General features: G+C 31.6%; 5 protein-coding genes across 5 annotated transcripts; 2 read left to right on the top strand and 3 right to left on the bottom strand.

Annotated features, from left to right (window-relative positions):
- The first annotated feature begins 182 nt into the window (after positions 1–182).
- On the top strand, positions 183–1,578 carry LOC11428200 (polygalacturonase inhibitor). Its single transcript, XM_003625170.4, has one exon. It carries the CDS (start codon positions 392–394, stop codon positions 1,418–1,420), a length of 1,029 nt encoding a protein of 342 aa, XP_003625218.1. The 5' UTR covers positions 183–391; the 3' UTR covers positions 1,421–1,578.
- A 7,486-nt stretch (positions 1,579–9,064) lies between these two features.
- Positions 9,065–10,403, top strand: LOC11443473 (polygalacturonase inhibitor). Its single transcript, XM_024770491.2, has one exon. The coding sequence runs from the start codon at positions 9,175–9,177 to the stop codon at positions 10,138–10,140; it is 966 nt and encodes a 321-aa protein (XP_024626259.1). The 5' UTR covers positions 9,065–9,174; the 3' UTR covers positions 10,141–10,403.
- Positions 10,404–12,034: 1,631 nt separating this feature from the next.
- Positions 12,035–13,894, bottom strand: LOC11428199 (40S ribosomal protein S20-2). Its single transcript, XM_003625168.3, has 3 exons — positions 13,679–13,894; positions 13,483–13,596; positions 12,035–12,389 (listed from the first exon to the last, which is right to left on the bottom strand). The coding sequence occupies exons 1-3, from the start codon at positions 13,788–13,790 to the stop codon at positions 12,247–12,249; spliced, it is 369 nt and encodes a 122-aa protein (XP_003625216.1). The 5' UTR covers positions 13,791–13,894; the 3' UTR covers positions 12,035–12,246.
- Positions 13,895–15,812: 1,918 nt separating this feature from the next.
- LOC11425195 (uncharacterized) lies at positions 15,813–16,908 on the bottom strand. The gene has a single exon (XM_003625167.4). It carries the CDS (start codon positions 16,410–16,412, stop codon positions 15,813–15,815), a length of 600 nt encoding a protein of 199 aa, XP_003625215.1. The 5' UTR covers positions 16,413–16,908.
- A 464-nt stretch (positions 16,909–17,372) lies between these two features.
- LOC11421658 (uncharacterized) lies at positions 17,373–18,866 on the bottom strand. Its single transcript, XM_003625166.3, has one exon. The coding sequence runs from the start codon at positions 18,659–18,661 to the stop codon at positions 18,059–18,061; it is 603 nt and encodes a 200-aa protein (XP_003625214.1). The 5' UTR covers positions 18,662–18,866; the 3' UTR covers positions 17,373–18,058.
- Between the last annotated feature and the right edge of the window lie 412 nt (positions 18,867–19,278).

The following is a 19,278-nucleotide window of genomic DNA, read 5'->3' as shown; positions in this document are numbered from 1 at the left end:
TACTTGTAAAACAATCAAGTGCAACAGATATTGTAGGACAAAGTACTATACTACTTCACTGCGACACAGCTAAGTGATAGGCAAGTGGCACTGCCCACATGGCACACGCAATAATCCAAGTTGAACACTCATTTACTTGCGCTTTTTCAAGGTTGAAGGACAACAGCCATAATGAGTTCCAAATTTAGTTCAACGAAAACCACTTTATATTTGTAGTACCAGCAGCCAGTACCTTCTTAAAGAGAAAAATAATTGACATACCATAACATAACCATTTCCTTTTTTTTTTTAATTCTGTGATAATAACAAGTCACGTGTTTTCTCATCAATATTACATTCTATAAGTATCAATAATCAGTATTCCCCTCCTTATTACCATTCAAGGTTCAAAATGGTAACTATGTTTGGTGGAGCTTCAATAGTTCTATGCTTCTTCTCCTTCTTCCTACTACTCTCCCCAATTGCATTTTCAGAGAAATGCAACCCACAAGACAAGAGGGTGCTTCTCAGGATCAAGAAAGAACTCAACAACCCTTATCTTCTAGCCTCATGGGACCCACAGACAGATTGCTGTGGCTGGTACTGCGTCAAATGCGACCTTATAACACACCGTATCACTGCCCTCATTATGCAATCCTCCGTCCCAGACACAAATCTCTCAGGCACTATACCCCCTTCAGTCGGTGACCTCCCTTATCTTGAAAATCTCGAATTCCACAAACTCCCCAGGCTCAAGGGCCCAATCCAGCCCACTATCGCCAAGCTCACGAAACTCAAGTATCTTTTCATTGAATACACCAATGTCTCAGGCCCGATACCACCTTTCTTGGCCCAGCTTAAAAACCTCCAGCTTCTTCACCTTTCCACCAACAACCTCTCAGGCCCGATCCCAAGCTCACTTTCACAGCTACCTAACCTTGAGTCCTTACACTTAGACAGAAACAAACTCACAGGCCCAATTCCAGAATCATTCGGTTCTTTCAAAAAGCCTGGGCCAGATATCATCTTATCTCACAACCAGCTCTCTGGGCCCATTCCAGCTTCATTAGGTCAAATAGATCCAGAAAGAATAGACTTGTCGAGGAACAAGCTTGAAGGGGATGCTTCCGTGCTTTTCGGAAGCCAGAAAAGGACACAAATACTTGATGTTTCTAGGAACTTGTTGTCTTTTGATTTTTCTAAGGTTGATTTTCCTAAACAGAGTTTGATATGGTTGGATATTAATCATAACAAGATATATGGGAAGATTCCAGTAACTTTAACCAAAGTGGAGAATTTGCAGCAGTTTAATGTGAGTTACAATAAGTTATCTGGTGAGATACCTCAAGGTGGGACTGGAAGATTGCAGGATAGGTTTGATGTGTATGCTTATCTTCACAACAAGGGTTTGTGTGGACCACCTCTTCCTAAATGCAAGTGATGAAGAAGGCTAGCTAGTTAAAAATATATCTATTGTTTTAATAAAAACTTGTATTTGGATATCGTTTTGCATTGCCATGTCCAATGTTCAATTGTGTTATAAGTTGAGCTGTTGTTCTAATTTCGTTTAATCTATCTAAGCTTTGTATTTTTATCATATATTTTTTTCAAACTTAGAATTGCTATTCTAAACGTGCGTTTCTGTCGGGATTTTTAGTTAAATTGATTTTTCAATTTTTTAGCAAATTTTTTCTAAGGTTTATGATGAAATTTTTCAGAGTAAATAGTCAATTTCCCCCTTGAAATTGTAAGTTTCATCAATTACCCTCTGAAATTAACAAAACTTCAATTACCCCCGAAATTTCACAACGTTAGTCAATTTACCCCTCCGTCAAATTTTTCTGTTAGTGAACATGACGTTTTGCAAATATCCCCCTAAAGTTTTGCACTTATGCGCAAAATGCCCCCCAAACTTAAAAATTTATATTATTTTTTTCTTAAAAACAAACAATTAATAGTCAAATATTAAAGCTAACTATTAATTTTGGAGTTTGGAAAAACTACATACATATATACATCAAAATAGGGAAAAATATGTATTTTTAAAGTGACAATAATGGTTATTTCTAATAGACAAATTATTATTTTTAGAGGTTTATAAACAAATTAATAATCAGATTTAAATTTATATTTTCTCCTTCACCATCTTAGTCTTTTAACTCCTCCAACTCCTTCAACAATTTGCTCAAACCATTTAAACTACACAACCCCCAATATTAATTTACAAATCATCCCATTATTGTCACTTTAAAAAATACATATTTTTTCCCATTTTGGAGCCTATTTTGATGTATATATGCATGTAGTTTTCCCAAATTCCAAAATTAATAGTTAGTTTTAATATTTAACTATTAATTGTTTGTTTTTAAGAAAAAAATAATATAAATTTTTAAGTTTGGGGGTATTTTGCACATAAGTACAAAACTTCAGGGGGTATTTGCAAAACGTCATGTTCACTAACAGAAAAATTTGACGGAGGGAGTAAATTGACTAACGTTGTGAAATTTCAGGGGGTAATTGAAATTTTGTTAATTTCAGAAAGGTAATTGATGAAACTTACAATTTCAAGAGGGTAATTGACTATTTACTTAAATTTTTCGGCTTATCTTTATTAAGTTTGCAGTTGAAGAAAGTGAAAACACATGCATGGCAGAATAACAAAATTTGGATTCACTGCCGTTGATATTTTTCGTTTAAAAGACTTGATAGACATCTGAACTTGATCACATAGTCCAAAAGAGGTAGACTATTTTTTATTAAAGAATGCTAACGCGTATAGGGCACTAATTAAGTAAATAAATATAAATCTTTCCAAAAATAAGTAAATAAAATAATAAAATTATTTTTGAATTTGTGTAGTCATATCTTTAAAAGTGTTATAAATACTTAAATTGGATTTGTCAAAAAAAAAAAAAAAACTTAAATTGGAATCAATTGATCAAACCGCTAATGTTTTATCGATTTTGCAAATGAAGAAAAATAATGACCACATACCATACGTATATTGATTTGAAAATGTTCAAAACATCAAAGGAATTCATAGATCGATATCTAGAATTCTAATTTGATGCTTAAGAAGGTTCTTAATTGACAGGTTTAAGTGTGATATAAACTTAAAATTTATGAATGAAAAAAGGGTGCTGCTAACCGGTGCCCCCGGGGCACTGGTTAAGAAGCAATAAATGAATTGATTACATTTATTTTAGTTTAATTAAAGTGATAAATAAGTCAATTAATTAAAATAAAAAAGAGTTGTATTTAATACTATATCAAATTTCCTTTCCTTTATTTTTCTTGTGATTTTAGCTTTGGTAATTTTTTTCACCTGGATTTTACTTCCTTATCCTATTAAAAATATGATTTCCTTTCCTTTAAATAAGTCAACTAATTAAAATAAAAGAGAGTTGTATTATTTTCATTTATTAACAATTATTTTTTTTCATGTAGATTTTACTCAAATGAATTTTTTTTTTTCCGTAAATTTTATATGAATCATTTTTTTTTCTTTTGAACCTCCGTGAATTTTTTATGAATTGTTTTTATAAAAAAAAGAAAAGAAAAAAGGATTCAATGTTTGTATCACAAAATAGGAAATTTAACAACATATTGAATGCACATTTTCCTTATTTTAATTAGTTAATTTATTGCTCACTTTAATAGAGGTAAAATATGTGGGATTGATTCATTTATTACATATTCATTTATTGCTCCTTAACCAGTGCCCCGGGGGCACCGGATAGCATTGCCCATGAAAAAAACGTATGGAAAATATATAAAGAAGAATAAAGGCGCATGTGAGCCTAAAATTAAATGAGATAGATAGACAATAGATAGATAGATAGACGGAGAAATGTTATAGCACACCAACTCATTCTTACAAATGTGCCTAAAATACACTAAAGACAACAAGGTAGTAAAACTCAATGACATCTAAGTAAAATCTGATATGAATGAATGTGTCAATGCGAGAGAAACAAGAAGGAAATAATGATATTGTTATCCAACTCAAAAAAATGTGCTTGTTGTTAATACACACCTTCATATAAATATATACATAAATTTATAAAGAAGACTGTTAACAATTGTCTCCGATGCACTCTTTAATCATTTAAATGGTAGTTTTTATGAAAATTGTGTATTTAATGTACTCGATGTTGAACTATTTGACTTATTAAAAAAAATCTTAATTTGGATTCTATAATTTCTCAATTTGACTTTTAAAAATATTAGATGTCATTGACTTTTAAAAATATTAGATGTCATTAAGCAACACTCATTTATAAAAATAAAGTGAGTTGCATAGATCGTTATTTCAACGATGTCAGTAAAAGTATTATTCAACAAGGTCGAATGTGTTGCCAGTACACGTAGTTTTGTTGAATGGAAATAAACTATTTTTTCATAGTGTTTATTTTTACAATTTATAGAAAAGAATTAAACTAAATTTTTAAGCTGCATGAATGACAATGTCTTCTATCTTTCAAAGAACTTCTTTCGTCGGTTTCTCCTTAGAATTTGGACATTTATAACCAGGGTGATGCTACCCAATACCCATATAGTAATGGGGTGACTTTGGCCACCCCCAATTTTTATTTTATTTTATTTAAATAGCTAAGTATGTTTAAATTTTTACTACCCCAATAATATATATATATATATAGGGATAGGATCAAATGATACCATGGTGTCAAAATTAGTTTGACACCAAATCTTATCCATCCATTTCATTTAATCCAAAGGCTTAGAACTATCACCAAATTAATTAACATACATCAAATACTCTCTATCACCTAATTAAGAAACATATCTATCATCATTAATTCATAATCAAACAATACCTTCTTGTTTTTGGTAGATTAAACTCTTTTTATTTTCCCCTAATTTTTTTCTTTTGGCCATAAGCACAAACTCAAACTTTATAAATTTTATAAAATCATGATAAATCTTAATTCAGTTAAACATGAGACACAACGAATCCTCTAAAAAAAATTAGACCTATGAGTGACAAAATAATCTAATTAGCATGAACAATTCAAGAATCATTTGTCGAGCTTGTTGGTTTTTTTTAATACAATTTAATTAATTATTAAAAAAATATGAGTATATGAGATAAAGACAAAGAAATATCATTGATGGTGATGATGACTCAAACAACCATAAGTATATGAGTTCAACCATTCATTTTATAAAAAAGTTTAGAAAAGAAGTTTGAGAATGATTATAGAAATCTGGGAAAATTTATAAATTTGGGAAAATAAAAAAGAGGAACAAATAAATTTGGAGAAATAAAAATGGAATGTTTGATTATAAATTAATGATGATAGATATTTTTCTTAATTAGGTGATAGAGAGTATTTGGTGTATATTAATTAATTTGGTGATAGTTTTAAGCCTTTGGATTAAATAAAATGAAAGGATGAAATTTGGTGTCAAACTAATTTTGACACCATGGTATCATTTGATCCTAACCCATATATATATATATATATATATCCACTACAAATAAGCTTATTTGTAAAAAAAAGTTAATGGAAATAACCAAATCAAAGGATTATCACTTATTTCATAGATTTATTTTATCTTATTTTAACCCTTACTATATCTATTGCAGTTAATGGAAATAACCAAATCAAAAGATTATCACTTATTTCATAGATTTATTTTTTCTTATTTTGACCCTTACTATATCTTTAGCTACTAGAAAAGATTATCACTAGTTTTATTTTCAATGTGTCGTTTTAAATTAGATTTTATGTAAGTAAAAGTATTATGATCTTTTTTTTCTTCTAAATTAAATTTAATATATTAGCTTTTTAAAAAAATATAATATATTAGCTTTTTTTAAAAAAATATTTATTTTATGAAAAATGTTAACTTGTGCACTAAGGGCACAAGATAAGAATCTTAAAATAGAATTAAATAATAAATATTGTATTGAAAAGATAACTTTTTGAGGTATTGAATGCACAATTTCTAAAGTTAAATTTCTTTATTTAGTTTCTTATCTTGTGCCCCCTAAGGGCACAAATTAACAAGACCCTTATTTTATTTCTTTATATTTTTGTCTCCTCGAAAAAAAGTTGCTAGCTTGGCGCAGTTTATAATTGCTTTTTTAAAAGCTTCTTGGACAATCTTTTCATGACAATTTTGAAGTTACGTTGTAGATTTTAAGTTGACTTAATTATTCAGTTGGTCCCTTAACTTATTTTTTGGTTACGTTTTGGTCCCTTAACTATTAAAAGTTTCGTTTTGGTCACTTAACTTACTTTTTGGTTTCGTTTTAGTCCCTTAACTACTAAAAGTTTCGTTTTGGTCCTTTAACTTATTTTTTGGTTTCGTTTTGGTCCCTTAACTCTTCCTCCGTCAACCACTTTGGTCATTTATGTTCGGATGAATGTATTAGAGTTAAGGGACCAAAACGAAACAAAAAAAGTAAGTTAAGGGACCAAAACGAAACCAAAAAATAAGTTAATGGACCAAAACGAAACTTTTAATAGTTAAGAGACCAAAAGAAAACCCAAAAATAAGTTAAGGGACCGAAACGAAACTTTTAATAGTTAAGAGACCAAAATGAAACCAAAAAGTAAATTAAGGGACCAAAAAGTAATTAAGCCTTTTAAGTTTCATCAAATAACCCTGCTAATTATTATGAACTTCGAAACTAACTTAACTTCGAGTTGAACTGATTTTCTCAAAGGAAATGAGTATTATTTTCACCGAAAATGTAATTTGAATTTTGCATGTAATTAACAACAATACATAAGTTGCATGAATTTTGCATGTGCTATCATACAATGCATTCAATATATAGGGCCTAATCTCTACGCACTCATTCTTGATCCCCTTTCTTTCTAGACAATCTTCAAAGAAAATATTAACTCTCTCTTTTTTTTTTTTTTTTTTTTTATTATAGTATAAAAGATTCCTATAAAATCATTTTCTTTAAAGCCTTCAAGAGACAGGTCAAAGGATGGTGGCCACCGATTCTCTTTTATTTATTTATAAAGAAGTAACAAGTTGAAGCCCTCTTTTCTGAACGATTTTACTCCTCGTGTTTATCGTGGAGGAAAAAGTGCGAAACAATGCACATTTCTCTTAAAAAATTAATTTAACTTGTGAGATGACTATACTATAAATGAATGAGCTGTTTCTACATTTTCCCCCACCGACATAGATTCGCGTATCTGCATTTGATTTTATATTAACAGTAACATCTTAATTTAGTAAAAAATAAAAATAAAACATCTCGTGAGCATAGCTCGATTGATAGGGACATGTATTATTATATGCAGGGTCGGAGTTCGAACCCCAAATACCCCACTTATTTACTTTTACTTGACCAAAAAAAAGAAAAATAATAATAAAATAGTGACATCTTAAGTTAACGTGTTATTTTATTTAAACAAGTCAAAATGATATATAACTCAACAAGAATGGCTCAACCCGCACAAGGTGTGCTGAAAAGAACCACCCAAAAGATTACAAAGTTATGAGTCTGATGCCAAAAAGTACAACGATACAAAACCAAAAGAGAACTACACCCTAACACCCATACATAATAAGGGGTTCCGCCACCGGTCGTTATAACTGAAAGCACAAGTGAGTAGCTTAGATTTTAACCATAAAAATGACATAAACTTAGAAAATTGTTGTTGACACGTTTGATTTGGCTGAGAAATACGAGTAATTTACCCAAATATCCCTCGACAATTACCTGCCGAATTTTGAAGAAACAGACTGCAGTTAACTCCCGAGGAAAACCTCGGCAGTTAACTGCCGAGAATCTATTATAAGAACCGTGGTAGGAATGAGTAAACCGTGGTAAGCCGGCATAGTGTCCAAAATGATGAAAATGATCAGCAACCAACTCAGGGGAAATGAAAGAAATACCAACCCATTGATAGATAAGACACCAGGAGCTACCAAAGATGAAAGAAATATTGTGGTAAGTTAACATGTTGTATGCAAAGATAGTAACATTGCATTGAAATTTGTGCAGTCAATTCATTAAAAGTTCATCCAAACCCAAAGATATTTTAGAGATTAGGAGGGAACCGAGATATTTTAGAAATTGCATTTTAAAATTGTGACATAATTTTTTTTTATTATAAGTATGTATGTGTAAAAAATATTTATATTAAAAGTGTATATTAGTCAAATTTTATTTTCTTCTTCAATTGCTGTAGATTGCAGGTATGTAAAATATTTGAATGAAATGATAAAAACTCTCTTTCGGTTTAAAATAAATTGAGGTTTTAAGATCCCTAAATTCGAATACAACTCTAAAATTGAAACATTATTAATTTTTGAGTTAAATATATTTTTCGTTCTTATAAATATATCAACTTTTTGTTTTAGTCATTTTAAAATTTTCCTTCAACTTTTAGTTCCTATAAAATTTTCAATCACTACTTTTGGTGCTTATTTTTAATTTAATTTTTGTATTTTTTAGTGAAATTGTGCAGAAATGTGTAAAATATTCTAAAAAAAATTAGAATTTTTTAACAAAACACAAATTAAATATGAATTTTTAATCGTAAAGAATATAAAAATTTATATTAAATTTATGTTTTGTTAAATAATTCTAAATTTTTTTTGGAGTGATTCTTATAATATTTATAGGGATCAAAAATATATTTAACCCTTATTTTTTTTTAGGTAGCGTTTTTTCGGGTCACTTGTAGACCGCTAATATTTTTCATTAAGGAACGGATTTCAATAACAACCGTATAATATTTCTTTGATAGGCATCAAGTTCGTCAAAAGTTGGGTCACAATATTATTTCAATCTCAATAACAAAACAGAGTATAAATTGTGACCCAAATAAAAAGAATGGAGTATAATATTTATTTGAAGTTCATCAAAGTTCACTGCGATACAGCTGAGTTATTTCAGGAAAGTAGACAACCCACACGCAAACAATTCAAGTTCATTAAGCCACCTCGAGATCTCAAGCATGAAAGGAATCATTTCGAAAAATCTCAGTTGTTTATATTTTATCTAAAGTAGTATCCGCTCCAAAGAAAGAAGACAGTGACATTTTTAGTAATTTAAAATGTACATAAAATATTGGATTGGGACCTGCTACTGTCTGTCGCCATTACTTGAGCACGTTACACCAGGTTTCTCATTACTAACCTTCTATTCTATAAATAGATATCAATACTCTCCAACCAAATAAACACACGCCAAAAATGGCGACTATGTTTGGAGGATCTGTTTTGCTATGCTTCTTCTCACTACTATTACTCTTTCCAGTTGCAATATCACAGAAATGCAACCCACAAGACAAGAAAGCGTTGCTCCAAATCAAGAAGGAACTCAACAACCCTACGTCTCTATCCTCGTGGAACCCTCGCAAAAATTGTTGTGACTGGGTATTTATCCATTGCGACGTAACAACTTCTCGTGTCATTTGGCTCGCTATCCAATTCTCAAGCCCAGACCAATTCACCACCCCATTCCCAAACCCAGAATTCATAGGTCATATATCCCCTTCAGTTGGCGACCTCTCTTATGTCGAAAGACTCGAATTCAACCAATTACCCAATGTCACAGGTCAAATCCCTTCCACCATTTCCAAGCTCAAAAACCTCAAGTATCTTACAATCTCCGGGACCAGTGTCTCAGGCCCAATACCTTCTTTTTTGGGCCAATTTAAAAATCTCGAGCTTCTTGACCTTTACTCCAACAAACTGACGGGCTCAATACCGAGTTCACTTTCCCAGCTGACTAACCTCAAACAGTTATTCTTGCACGAGAACAAGCTTTCTGGACACATTCCAGCTTCATTGGGCCAACTAAATCTTGAGAGGTTAGCCTTGTCCAAGAACAGGCTTGTGGGTGATGCTTCCGTGCTTTTCGGGAGCAACAAAAGGACAGAGTACATTGATCTTTCGAGGAACTTGTTTTCGTTTGATTTTTCAAAAGTTGATGTTCCTAAGAAGAGCTCGTTTTTGTTGGATATTAATCATAATAATATTTATGGAAAGATTCCAGTGGGATGGACCAAAGTGAAAGAGTTACAGATGTTTAATGTGAGTTATAACTTGTTGTGTGGTCAAATACCACAGGGTGGAAATTTGCAGACAAATTTTGATGTGTTTAATTATTATCACAACAAGTGTTTGTGTGGGTCACCGCTTCCCAAATGCAAGTGAAGTGATAATGGAAGGAGGAGATTAGTTAAGTTCAACCTGAATCTCAGTTTTCAATAACAACTTGAGCTGACATTCTTCTACTTTTTTCTTTCTTGTGTGTATTGTACTTTTGTTTAACATGTGTTTTTATTTTATTTTATTTATGGGAAAAACCTATAAAATAAAAACACATGTTCTAGTTTACTTTTTTTGTGTTTGAGATTCCATTTCCATTAAAACAAATGATTAATGTTAACGAGTACATCCGAATCATTATTAAGTTACTAAAAGTGATAAGATTTTATAAAAGTTTTTGTATTTATTAAATTGAAAATTGAAAATTTTAATTTTTTTAAATAATAATTTTTTTATTAAAAATGCTTAAATAATACATATTCGTTAACAAGACAAAAAAAACTAAGCTTCTTGCTAACATGTGTCTTCTAATCAAAGTAAGTGAAGAATGATTATATCAAAACTCATAGCAACCACCTCGGGTTCAAAAATTTGTGATGTCCCTGTGACTTAGAATTTGGAATCTGTTCCTCCATATCACTTTACCTAAGTATCAGAAACACATATCCATGCTCTTCACCCAACTATCTTTTGCATCCAAGTTCAGCTTGGAGCCCCAGGATCCTTCTTCTGTAGCGTTGCAGCTTTTGCTTCATCTGCAGACTTTCCTTTTTTGATCCTAATTGCTGTGGTAACCGTACCTATTTATTTTTGAATGCATCATTTTACCAAATTTTTTAAATATCAGACCAATTTGTTTGTTACTTTACAACTAAAGCTGTGGTTCTTATTTTAAGACTTGTTATTTCTACATATGTTCATGGCGAATTGACAGCAGCACTTCTAATAGCCTTCGTATATTCTTTCCTAGTTTCTTATCAAATTCACAATATATATTATGCTTTGTCCCTACTCGACTGAGCGAAAGCTAAGTTCACAAGGATATAATCCAATATATGTTTATTAACAATATCATTATCAAGAAATAAAACAAAGTTGATTCCCATTTTTTTTTAACACATCATGGGTATTCTTATGAATTTCCGAGGTATTTTAACACATCCAAGGTATTCTAAATATACTTGCTTATTATAAAAATTTGCTCAATGAAATTAAAGACTATACTATTTCATTGAAAACAATAGTTTTAGTAGTTTTGTTTGAGCAAATTTTATTAGTACCTTTATGTGTTGTGGTTTGTTTGGAAGGGGCGGTGTTTCTATGATAAACAACAAAGAATTGCAATATATTATCTTTTTAAAAATTAATCAAAAACAAGTTCAAGAGAATCACAAGCACTAAAACAACTGATTTTTGCCATGGTTGAATAATTTGATAACCAATTTTTTTAAATAAACCAAACTAACCAACCGAATTAGACAACAGAAAAAATCAAACATAAGACCTTATCTATTTACTAAACTTTATTTAAAATCATTTTCTATGTCTATCTACTGAACTTGTTAATATACTCATGAAGTGAACAATTGTCATGTACTACTATATTCAAAAACAATGAAATGTAAATATACCAATTTCCATTATTTCACAAAATGTATGATTCCATTTTGTATTTCTATTTACTACTAAACCTGTTAATTCTAATTGTTAAGACAATACTCGTGAGTGAGCAAATCTCTTGTATATTCAAAAACAATGAAATGTCAAACCAGAACAAATTTTCATTATTTCACAATTTATAATCCCAAGCTAGCCTTTTATATTCACTACATCAAAATGTCTAACTTTATAAGCATATTTTCACAAGATAACAAGTGCTGAGGTTTTCCAATTTTATATTTTTTATAGACATTAGTAGGCTCTCAGTTTGAACCTAAACATTCTATTTAATGGTTGGTAACGTTTGGACAGCTTGCAATATTTTTATCTATAATCAAGCTGAGCATAAAAGATAAGAATTTTTGATATATCAAAATAAATATTCAACAAGAATCTGAAACATCAAATATGAAGTATCTCGAGGTGCTCATCTATGTCCAGAACCAAAAACTAAAGAAAACAAGCCAAGTTTGTCCCAAATAACAAAACTATCAAAAATACAGAGGGCAAAAAAGAAACAGCAGACATAACAAGTTAGAAATGGGATCAAGATCAAGCATCTGCAATGGTAACCTCAACCTCGACGCCAGGTTCGATGGTGATAGAGGTAATCTGTTTAACAACATCTGGGGAACTGTAGAGGTCGATGACTCTCTTGTGCACACGGAGTTCAAATCTATCCCAGGTGTTGGTACCTGTAACAAGAAGTAATATCATGAACACAAGACAGAAAATTATTCATTAAATAAGAAAATTCAGAGAAAACTACACTTCAAAAACACTATAACTAAATTCCTAAGAAGCATGTTAGCAGCACAAAATTCAAGTGAGAAAAAGGAAAATGACGATGCCATGACTTGAGATAAAACCAGAAAACATAGCACAATCAAGCATTCAGCACAGATGTTTGGCATACACAAATACATATAAAACCAATAGCATTGTAACAAAATGCAAAAGCGGAACCCTGAAACCCGAGCACATAGAAGAGAATCAACAGTGAGATAAATAAGTACACGTAGAACATTTAAAGATCAATTAACTCCAACCCGTAGTTTAGTCCTTCAAAATTTGTTCAGACACCTTCTCTGATGCAAGTTATCGTAAACCATTCAAAAAAACTGATTTAAAAAGATTTAGACATATTGATGTCTTATAAAAACAAAGTTCGAAAACATAAACTTTCCTTTTATACTCTTTACACGTATGCCAATTAAGGTTTTAGGATAATTAACATCCAAAAGATAGAAAAAAACGTAGCCAACAAAACAGTAAAAACTACAAACCAATAGACGGAGAAGCAAACTAGTGAAGGGGATTGCAAAAACTACAAATAAACAAAAGTTGCCCATTTATGATTGTTGAGAGAACAAACCAATACACAGCCGAATAACACTTGCGTACCATTAAGGTACCGCTGTTATATAACATTGGTGAATTAGAGTGTGCCACAAGTGCTATCCATACACAGCCATAATAAAATTACAATTACAACAGTAATTTGAATCTAAATTTCCATAAGCAAGCTAGTTTCAGGGCTCATTTGTAAGCCATATTAGGAGCTTAGGAAAATACAAATAAGCTTTAACAGCTTATATATCTACCATGAATTATAAGGCTTTGATAAATTCTTATGCTATAAAATAATACAAATACTCTCTAAATAACCTCTTTCAATAGTTCCATGTTCCTAACCTATTAGCCATTGACTACCTTTCATCACATAATCATAAAATCTCTATTAGTTAACGAAAAGTGACAAATTATAAAAAGAGTGAAATGAAATACCTTCTCCACAAGGGGTCTTCCTAGTAGTGATATGAAGAACCTTAGTAGGCATCCTAACAGGACCCTTCACTCTAAGATGCTTATCCTTAGCACCACGAACCAAATCGGCACAAACTAATAACAACAAGTCAAAAACAAAAAGTCAGTGTTGTTGTGAAAGCAACATAAACATAAAGGAAAGATTAACAGAACGTACCCTTCTCGAGATTTTTGACATGCTTGGAGGAAAGGGTGATCCTAATCTTATGGATCTGTTCCTGAGATTCCTCCAAACCAGGCTTGGTGGGTTTCATCGCAGCGTACGCCATTTTGTTTGTTCAGAGTATACACACTGAATGTGAATATGTATGTACTAGAGCGCCGCAGCTGGTGAATCAAAGGAGACAGAAATTGAACGAAGGAAGTGTTTTAACAGGTGAGGGATTGTTGGGTATGGGTTGTGTTTTTAGGTCAAACTAACAGGCCGAACCCATCACCGTTCTTTTTTTTATAAGCCCAGCCCACAAAAGTGTTTAAATTTCAGATTATATGTGTTGTCTTGTCACGTTTAAAACCATATGACTTAACCATATGTGTGAATTGAATGTAGGTATAAAATAACTTTACATCGCCAATGTACAAAAATTAAACTTTTTATATTGATGGATATTATTAATTATTTTAGATGACCTTTCAATAAATATATGTGAGTTTTTCAAATAATTATGAATATAAAAAAAATATTATTACTAAGAGACCTAAGAGTGTGCTCTTTCTAAAGGTTTCAGCTTCGATTATCCCTGATGCAAATTAAGATGGGTTAATTTAGTTTCTTCAAAAAAAATTATTGTGTTTTTTCTTTAAAAAATCTAAAGCTTGTAAACTAAAATTTTGAAAATAAAAAACATTCTAATTAAGAGCTACCCCTGTTTTTATATTATATAAATACCTTACTTCTCACAATTATCTGTATGAATAGGAACAGCATACAGAGTTTTTTGTTTGGTCTCATAGTCATAGTCAAAATATACAAAGTATTAAATTGCAGTATGTTTTGATTCAGTTTAACTTTTTATTTAAAAAAAAAAAAGGCCAAAGTTATGCTGGATAGGGGATATGTGCTATGAGAAGGATGAAAATTTGTGGCAGGTGTAAAAATAGCTGAAAACTTGTACCAAAAAAGAGAAGATAAAAACAACCGAGAAAGAAGAGTGTAATTTTTTCTAACATGTTTTGTATAAGAATGGAGAGGATATAAGAAGAGAGGATAGTGTAATTTAAACAATTATTCCGAGAAGAAGAGAGTGTAATTTACTCTAGACAAAACTGTTTTTGAGTTTAATAAAAAATTAGGGGTGAACAAAAGTGTGATAGAACAAAATGCTTCCACTTCAACCGACCACCATAGTTCTTTGAAATTTCCGTAGTTAGCAACTTCCTCTTTGCTTCCCAACTCTAGTCACACGCGACGACAAGGTATCAGGTTTGAAATTTCTATGCAACTTATTCACGGCACTTATTAGTTAAACTGGTTTATGTGAAGTAGTATATGATACATTATTTTCATCTTAATTAGTTCCTCTAGTTTGATCATGGACCCTATTTCAACTTCTGAACAGGGCATAGAAACGTAAACAATAAGCAGTTTCTTCCAAGAAAGCCTGTAAGTTAGGCCCCCCTTCTTGCCTTCTCTCGTTATTGAATCTAATTCATGCTTATAACAGACCACAAAAGTTTTATTTTACTTCTCGTTCTTCCTACAAGGCATGCACTTATTTGGTCTTTGGCTTTTCGGGTTCCGATTATCTCAATGTTATGTCTTTCTCTTTTATATTGTTTGTCTGTGTTTAATGTCGTATGGGGCACGTTTAAAATCAATGGCATTTTATTTGCTTCTTTAGGGGTTCTTAGTTTTTGTTATGATCCTTTTTGTTTTGGTTATGTTTGTACCTTTTGCTTGCTGCAGGCGACACACGGACGATGATGGAGGATCAAAGTGACTACTTGATGTTGTAACTGATGTAATTGCATATCATTATTTACAGCATTGTAGTAGTATGAATATCTCTTATTCCATTGCATAAAAATAAAAATAGTATTTGACACATTTTGATAGTTACATATTTCCATTTTGATATATCAAAAAAATTTACATTACTTTAGAATCAAGCCTAAGTATAATTTTTAAACACACTTTTAAAGGAAAAACCCTATGATGACCCGATTTTCGTTCAACCTATGATGAACTCACCTAATGAAGAAGTCTATATCTTCTGTTGGTAGAATTGAATGAATCATATTCATAACTTCAAAATTTTAAATCAAACAACATACATCTATTTTTTTTTTTTTTATTCTATTAAATAGTTGCAAAACGAGGACTTGTCGCTATCATTTTGGCTGCTGGTAAGAGGAGCCAATTCTTGTGTACCAGAACCTTCCTTAGTCTCATAACCATCATAACTACTATCCCATAAAACTGCATGAAGCAAAACTACCGGCACACTACAAGTCGAAGTAATTGCAAAATGAGTACCGGCATCAGTCATAATCAGCTGAATTGCAGTTGCAATTACTAAAAAAGTCAATACAATCTTTTTATCTATGATTCTATGAAGCAAGTGTGAATTAGGACATGACCTTAGTATTAAACAATAAAGGGTTGTCACATAGGTCATGATAAGCAACAGAATTAAGGACACTTTTTGGTCAGGTATCAGAGTTATGAAGAGTATCATCCAAATAAAAAGTGTATAGTATAGCCCTATATGCTTCAAGTTTCTTATGATGCGAGATGCTGCAACTTCTTGTGTCAAGGGAAGGTTAATTGGGCAATAGAATTTGAAATTAGCATATAGTTTTTCATGTGGTGATTTTGGTTCATATGTGTCTGTTGTTGGGGATGAAGGTTTTGAAGTTGGTATTCTTTGTGTAGTTCCAAGATTTGCCATAAAAGCTTTGAAATGGAAATTGGAAAATCAAAGAATGGATCAATTGAAAGAGCTTCTGATGAACACAAAATTTATTTGAGAAATTTGTTCCAAATGTTTTCCACAACTTATGTGGATTAGACTTGTATCTGTTTAATGCTTGATATACATATATAAAATCCAGAGGGGACATCAAATTCTTCATTCACGCAGACTTTCAAAATTAAATTTAAAAACAAGTCAAATAATCTTAGAATAATTTGCAAGTCAATTTTCGTTTGGCCCTTCTAGTTGTCTATATTATAGATTATTAGTGTCAACTATATTATAGATTATTGGCTTTTTGATCTTGGAGTTTGCTCCTCTAGAGGTCTCAGGTTTGATTTCCCCTATGCCAATTTCGGTGGGCTAAGTTCATACAGAGCTTGCTCTGGCTTTAAACGGGGCCCCCGGGAGTGGGCGGTGGAATTAGTCCTCTCGGATTAGTCGATTCTTTGATCGGATACCGAGTTTTAAAAAAAAATTATATGTGCCGACAATGTAAAATATTTTACATTGTCGGTTGTTAATTACAACCATTAAATCAATAAAAATATGATTGGTTGTGATATGGTGATTGTGCAAAATGAATCTAAGTAATTATATTATTCATAGGATCACTCTTTGTGATCTGAAATAAAGTCGCTCTTTGTACTTCAAACTTATAAAGTTATTCAACAAGAACAATTTATTATTCCTTGATTTGAAGACGTATAAGGACTTCATCTTCTGCTACAAAGTTATTGCATCTGTCTCGTTAGCAATATGATCACAAGTGAAATAAAATTCCACCAGCTTGCAAGAACTTGTGAACAGCAACAAAATATATGACAGCAACATAACAAATAAAATGTAGAAAGGGGCACTGATATTTTAACGTGGGAAATCCCTCAATGTAAGGGTAAAATACACGGGTTGTCTAGACCAAAGAAATAGCTCGACTATAATAAAACAAGGACATGAGTATTTCAATGTGATACAAAAATAGTGTCGACAACAAGTCAAATCAACAAAGCACACCAGCATACAAATAACAACATGCTGGAAAAATACCACAAACTGTCGAGCAGTAAAAATGAAGAAACAAGTGATGCAAACCTGCTCTTCAAAAATTTGCACAGTCCAACGGTGAACGAAAAAAACGGGAATTGTTTTCGCTCTTCTTTTCCCTTTTTGATGGTTGTTCTCCTCACCAAAATACTCTCTCCTTGCAACTTTAGTATGACCCCCTTCCGACTTATATAAGTGAGACATAATAGACTAATATTTGGGTCTTCAAAAAGCAAGCCTAATACCCAACACAACTCTATATCCATTTCACTACCCAATTCTTTCCTAACCTTTTATGTAATTTTCCTCGTGAAAAGTAAATAATAAAAATAGATGATACAATCTTTTTTGACAGCAAAAATAGATGAGACAATTGTTATTCAAGATAATAGTAGCGATTCTTCACACATGTATTCATACTCATTACAAACACTGCATATATGCTATCTTGTGCATTATTTCCTTGCAGAGTTATACAAAATTCAAGTAAAAGAACTTGTTCTATTTGCATTTAAATCAAACTTCTTAATTTTTATTTTATTTTATTAAATAGTTGCAACACAAGGACTTCTCATAAATCAAACAACATCGACGTTATGAGGTTCACTATCATTCTGGCTGCCGGTAAGAGGAGCCAATTCTTCTTTACCAGAACCTTCCTCAGTTTCATACGCATCATATTCATAACTACCAGCCCATAACACTGCATGAAGCAAAACTACAGGTACACTACAAGTCAAAGTCACTGCAAAATGAATACCTGCTTCGGTCAAAATCAGCTGAATTGCAGTTGCAATAAATAGCAAACTCAACACAATCCTTTTATCTATGATCCTATGAAGCACAACTGAATTAGGACATGCCCTTAATAGTAAACAATAAAGGGTTGTCACATAAGTCATGATAACCAACAGAATCAACGACACTTTTCGTTCCGGTATGAGGGTTATGAAGAGTATGATCCAAATAAAGAGTGTGTAGTATAACCCCAAATTCCCTAAGTTTCTTATGATGCGAGATGCTGCAGCATCTTGTGTTAAGGGGATGTTAATTGGGCAATAGAATTTGAGATCAGCATATAGTTTTTCATGTGGTGATTTTGGTTCGTGTGTGTCAGTTGTTGGGGATGAAGGTTTTGAGGAGGTTGGTAGTATTCTTTGTGTAGTTCCAAGATTTGCCATGACACTTTTGAAGTGAAAACTGAAAAATCAAAGAATGGATCAATTGAAAAAGTGCTTTGATGGACAACAAATGTTTTACATAAGTTGTGTAGATTTAACTTGATATACATATATAGTATCCAGTGGAAAGAAGGGACAGAAAATTCTTCATTGACGCAGGTTGAAGACTTTCAAAATTACATACGAAGACCAGGTCAAATAATCTATATATATTAGAATAGTTTGCACCTCAATTTCTGTTTGGCCCTTACAGTGGTCTATAATCTATATATATTATTACACAAGACTAATTCATATGGAAGCTACATTTTTTTAGCCATTACATCACGATTAATAAAATCATTATCGTTAAGAGGATACTCATTTGAAGATTACGAATAAGTCTATGCTCTTAATATCTAAAAGCTACTTGGTTGACTGACCCATACACAGTAACGGAAGACTCAGCAAGCATCAAACAAATTCCATAAAGAAAAGTCCAATATCGATTAGGAATCTTCTTCTTTGTTTCAAATATTGCTTTCAGTCAATTTCTTTGCATCAAGTCACTATAACACCTCTTTCAACAAAAAAAAAAAAATCACTATAATATAATGCCAAACTATTATATTGTGACT

The sequence above is a fragment of the Medicago truncatula genome, chromosome 7 (genome assembly GCF_003473485.1).
Source record: "Medicago truncatula cultivar Jemalong A17 chromosome 7, MtrunA17r5.0-ANR, whole genome shotgun sequence".
NCBI lineage: Eukaryota > Viridiplantae > Streptophyta > Magnoliopsida > Fabales > Fabaceae > Medicago > Medicago truncatula.
Note: the sequence above shows the minus strand (reverse complement) of the source record. Positions and strands in the feature narration are given on the sequence as shown.

Bases quoted from the DNA above. Each gene is read 5' to 3' on its own strand.
- LOC11421658 (XM_003625166.3), bottom strand. From the start codon at position 18,661: ATGGCAAATCTTGGAACTACACAAAGAATACTACCAACCTCCTCAAAA.
- LOC11425195 (XM_003625167.4), bottom strand. From the start codon at position 16,412: ATGGCAAATCTTGGAACTACACAAAGAATACCAACTTCAAAACCTTCA.
- LOC11443473 (XM_024770491.2), top strand. From the start codon at position 9,175: ATGGCGACTATGTTTGGAGGATCTGTTTTGCTATGCTTCTTCTCACTA.
- LOC11428199 (XM_003625168.3), bottom strand. From the start codon at position 13,790: ATGGCGTACGCTGCGATGAAACCCACCAAGCCTGGTTTGGAGGAATCT. The intron at 13,597-13,678 runs GTACGTTCTGTT...TGTTGTTATTAG, and splicing joins TGTCAAAAATCTCGAGAAGG to TTTGTGCCGATTTGGTTCGT. The intron at 12,390-13,482 runs GTATTTCATTTC...TTCTTGTTACAG, and splicing joins GAAGACCCCTTGTGGAGAAG to GTACCAACACCTGGGATAGA.
- LOC11428200 (XM_003625170.4), top strand. From the start codon at position 392: ATGGTAACTATGTTTGGTGGAGCTTCAATAGTTCTATGCTTCTTCTCC.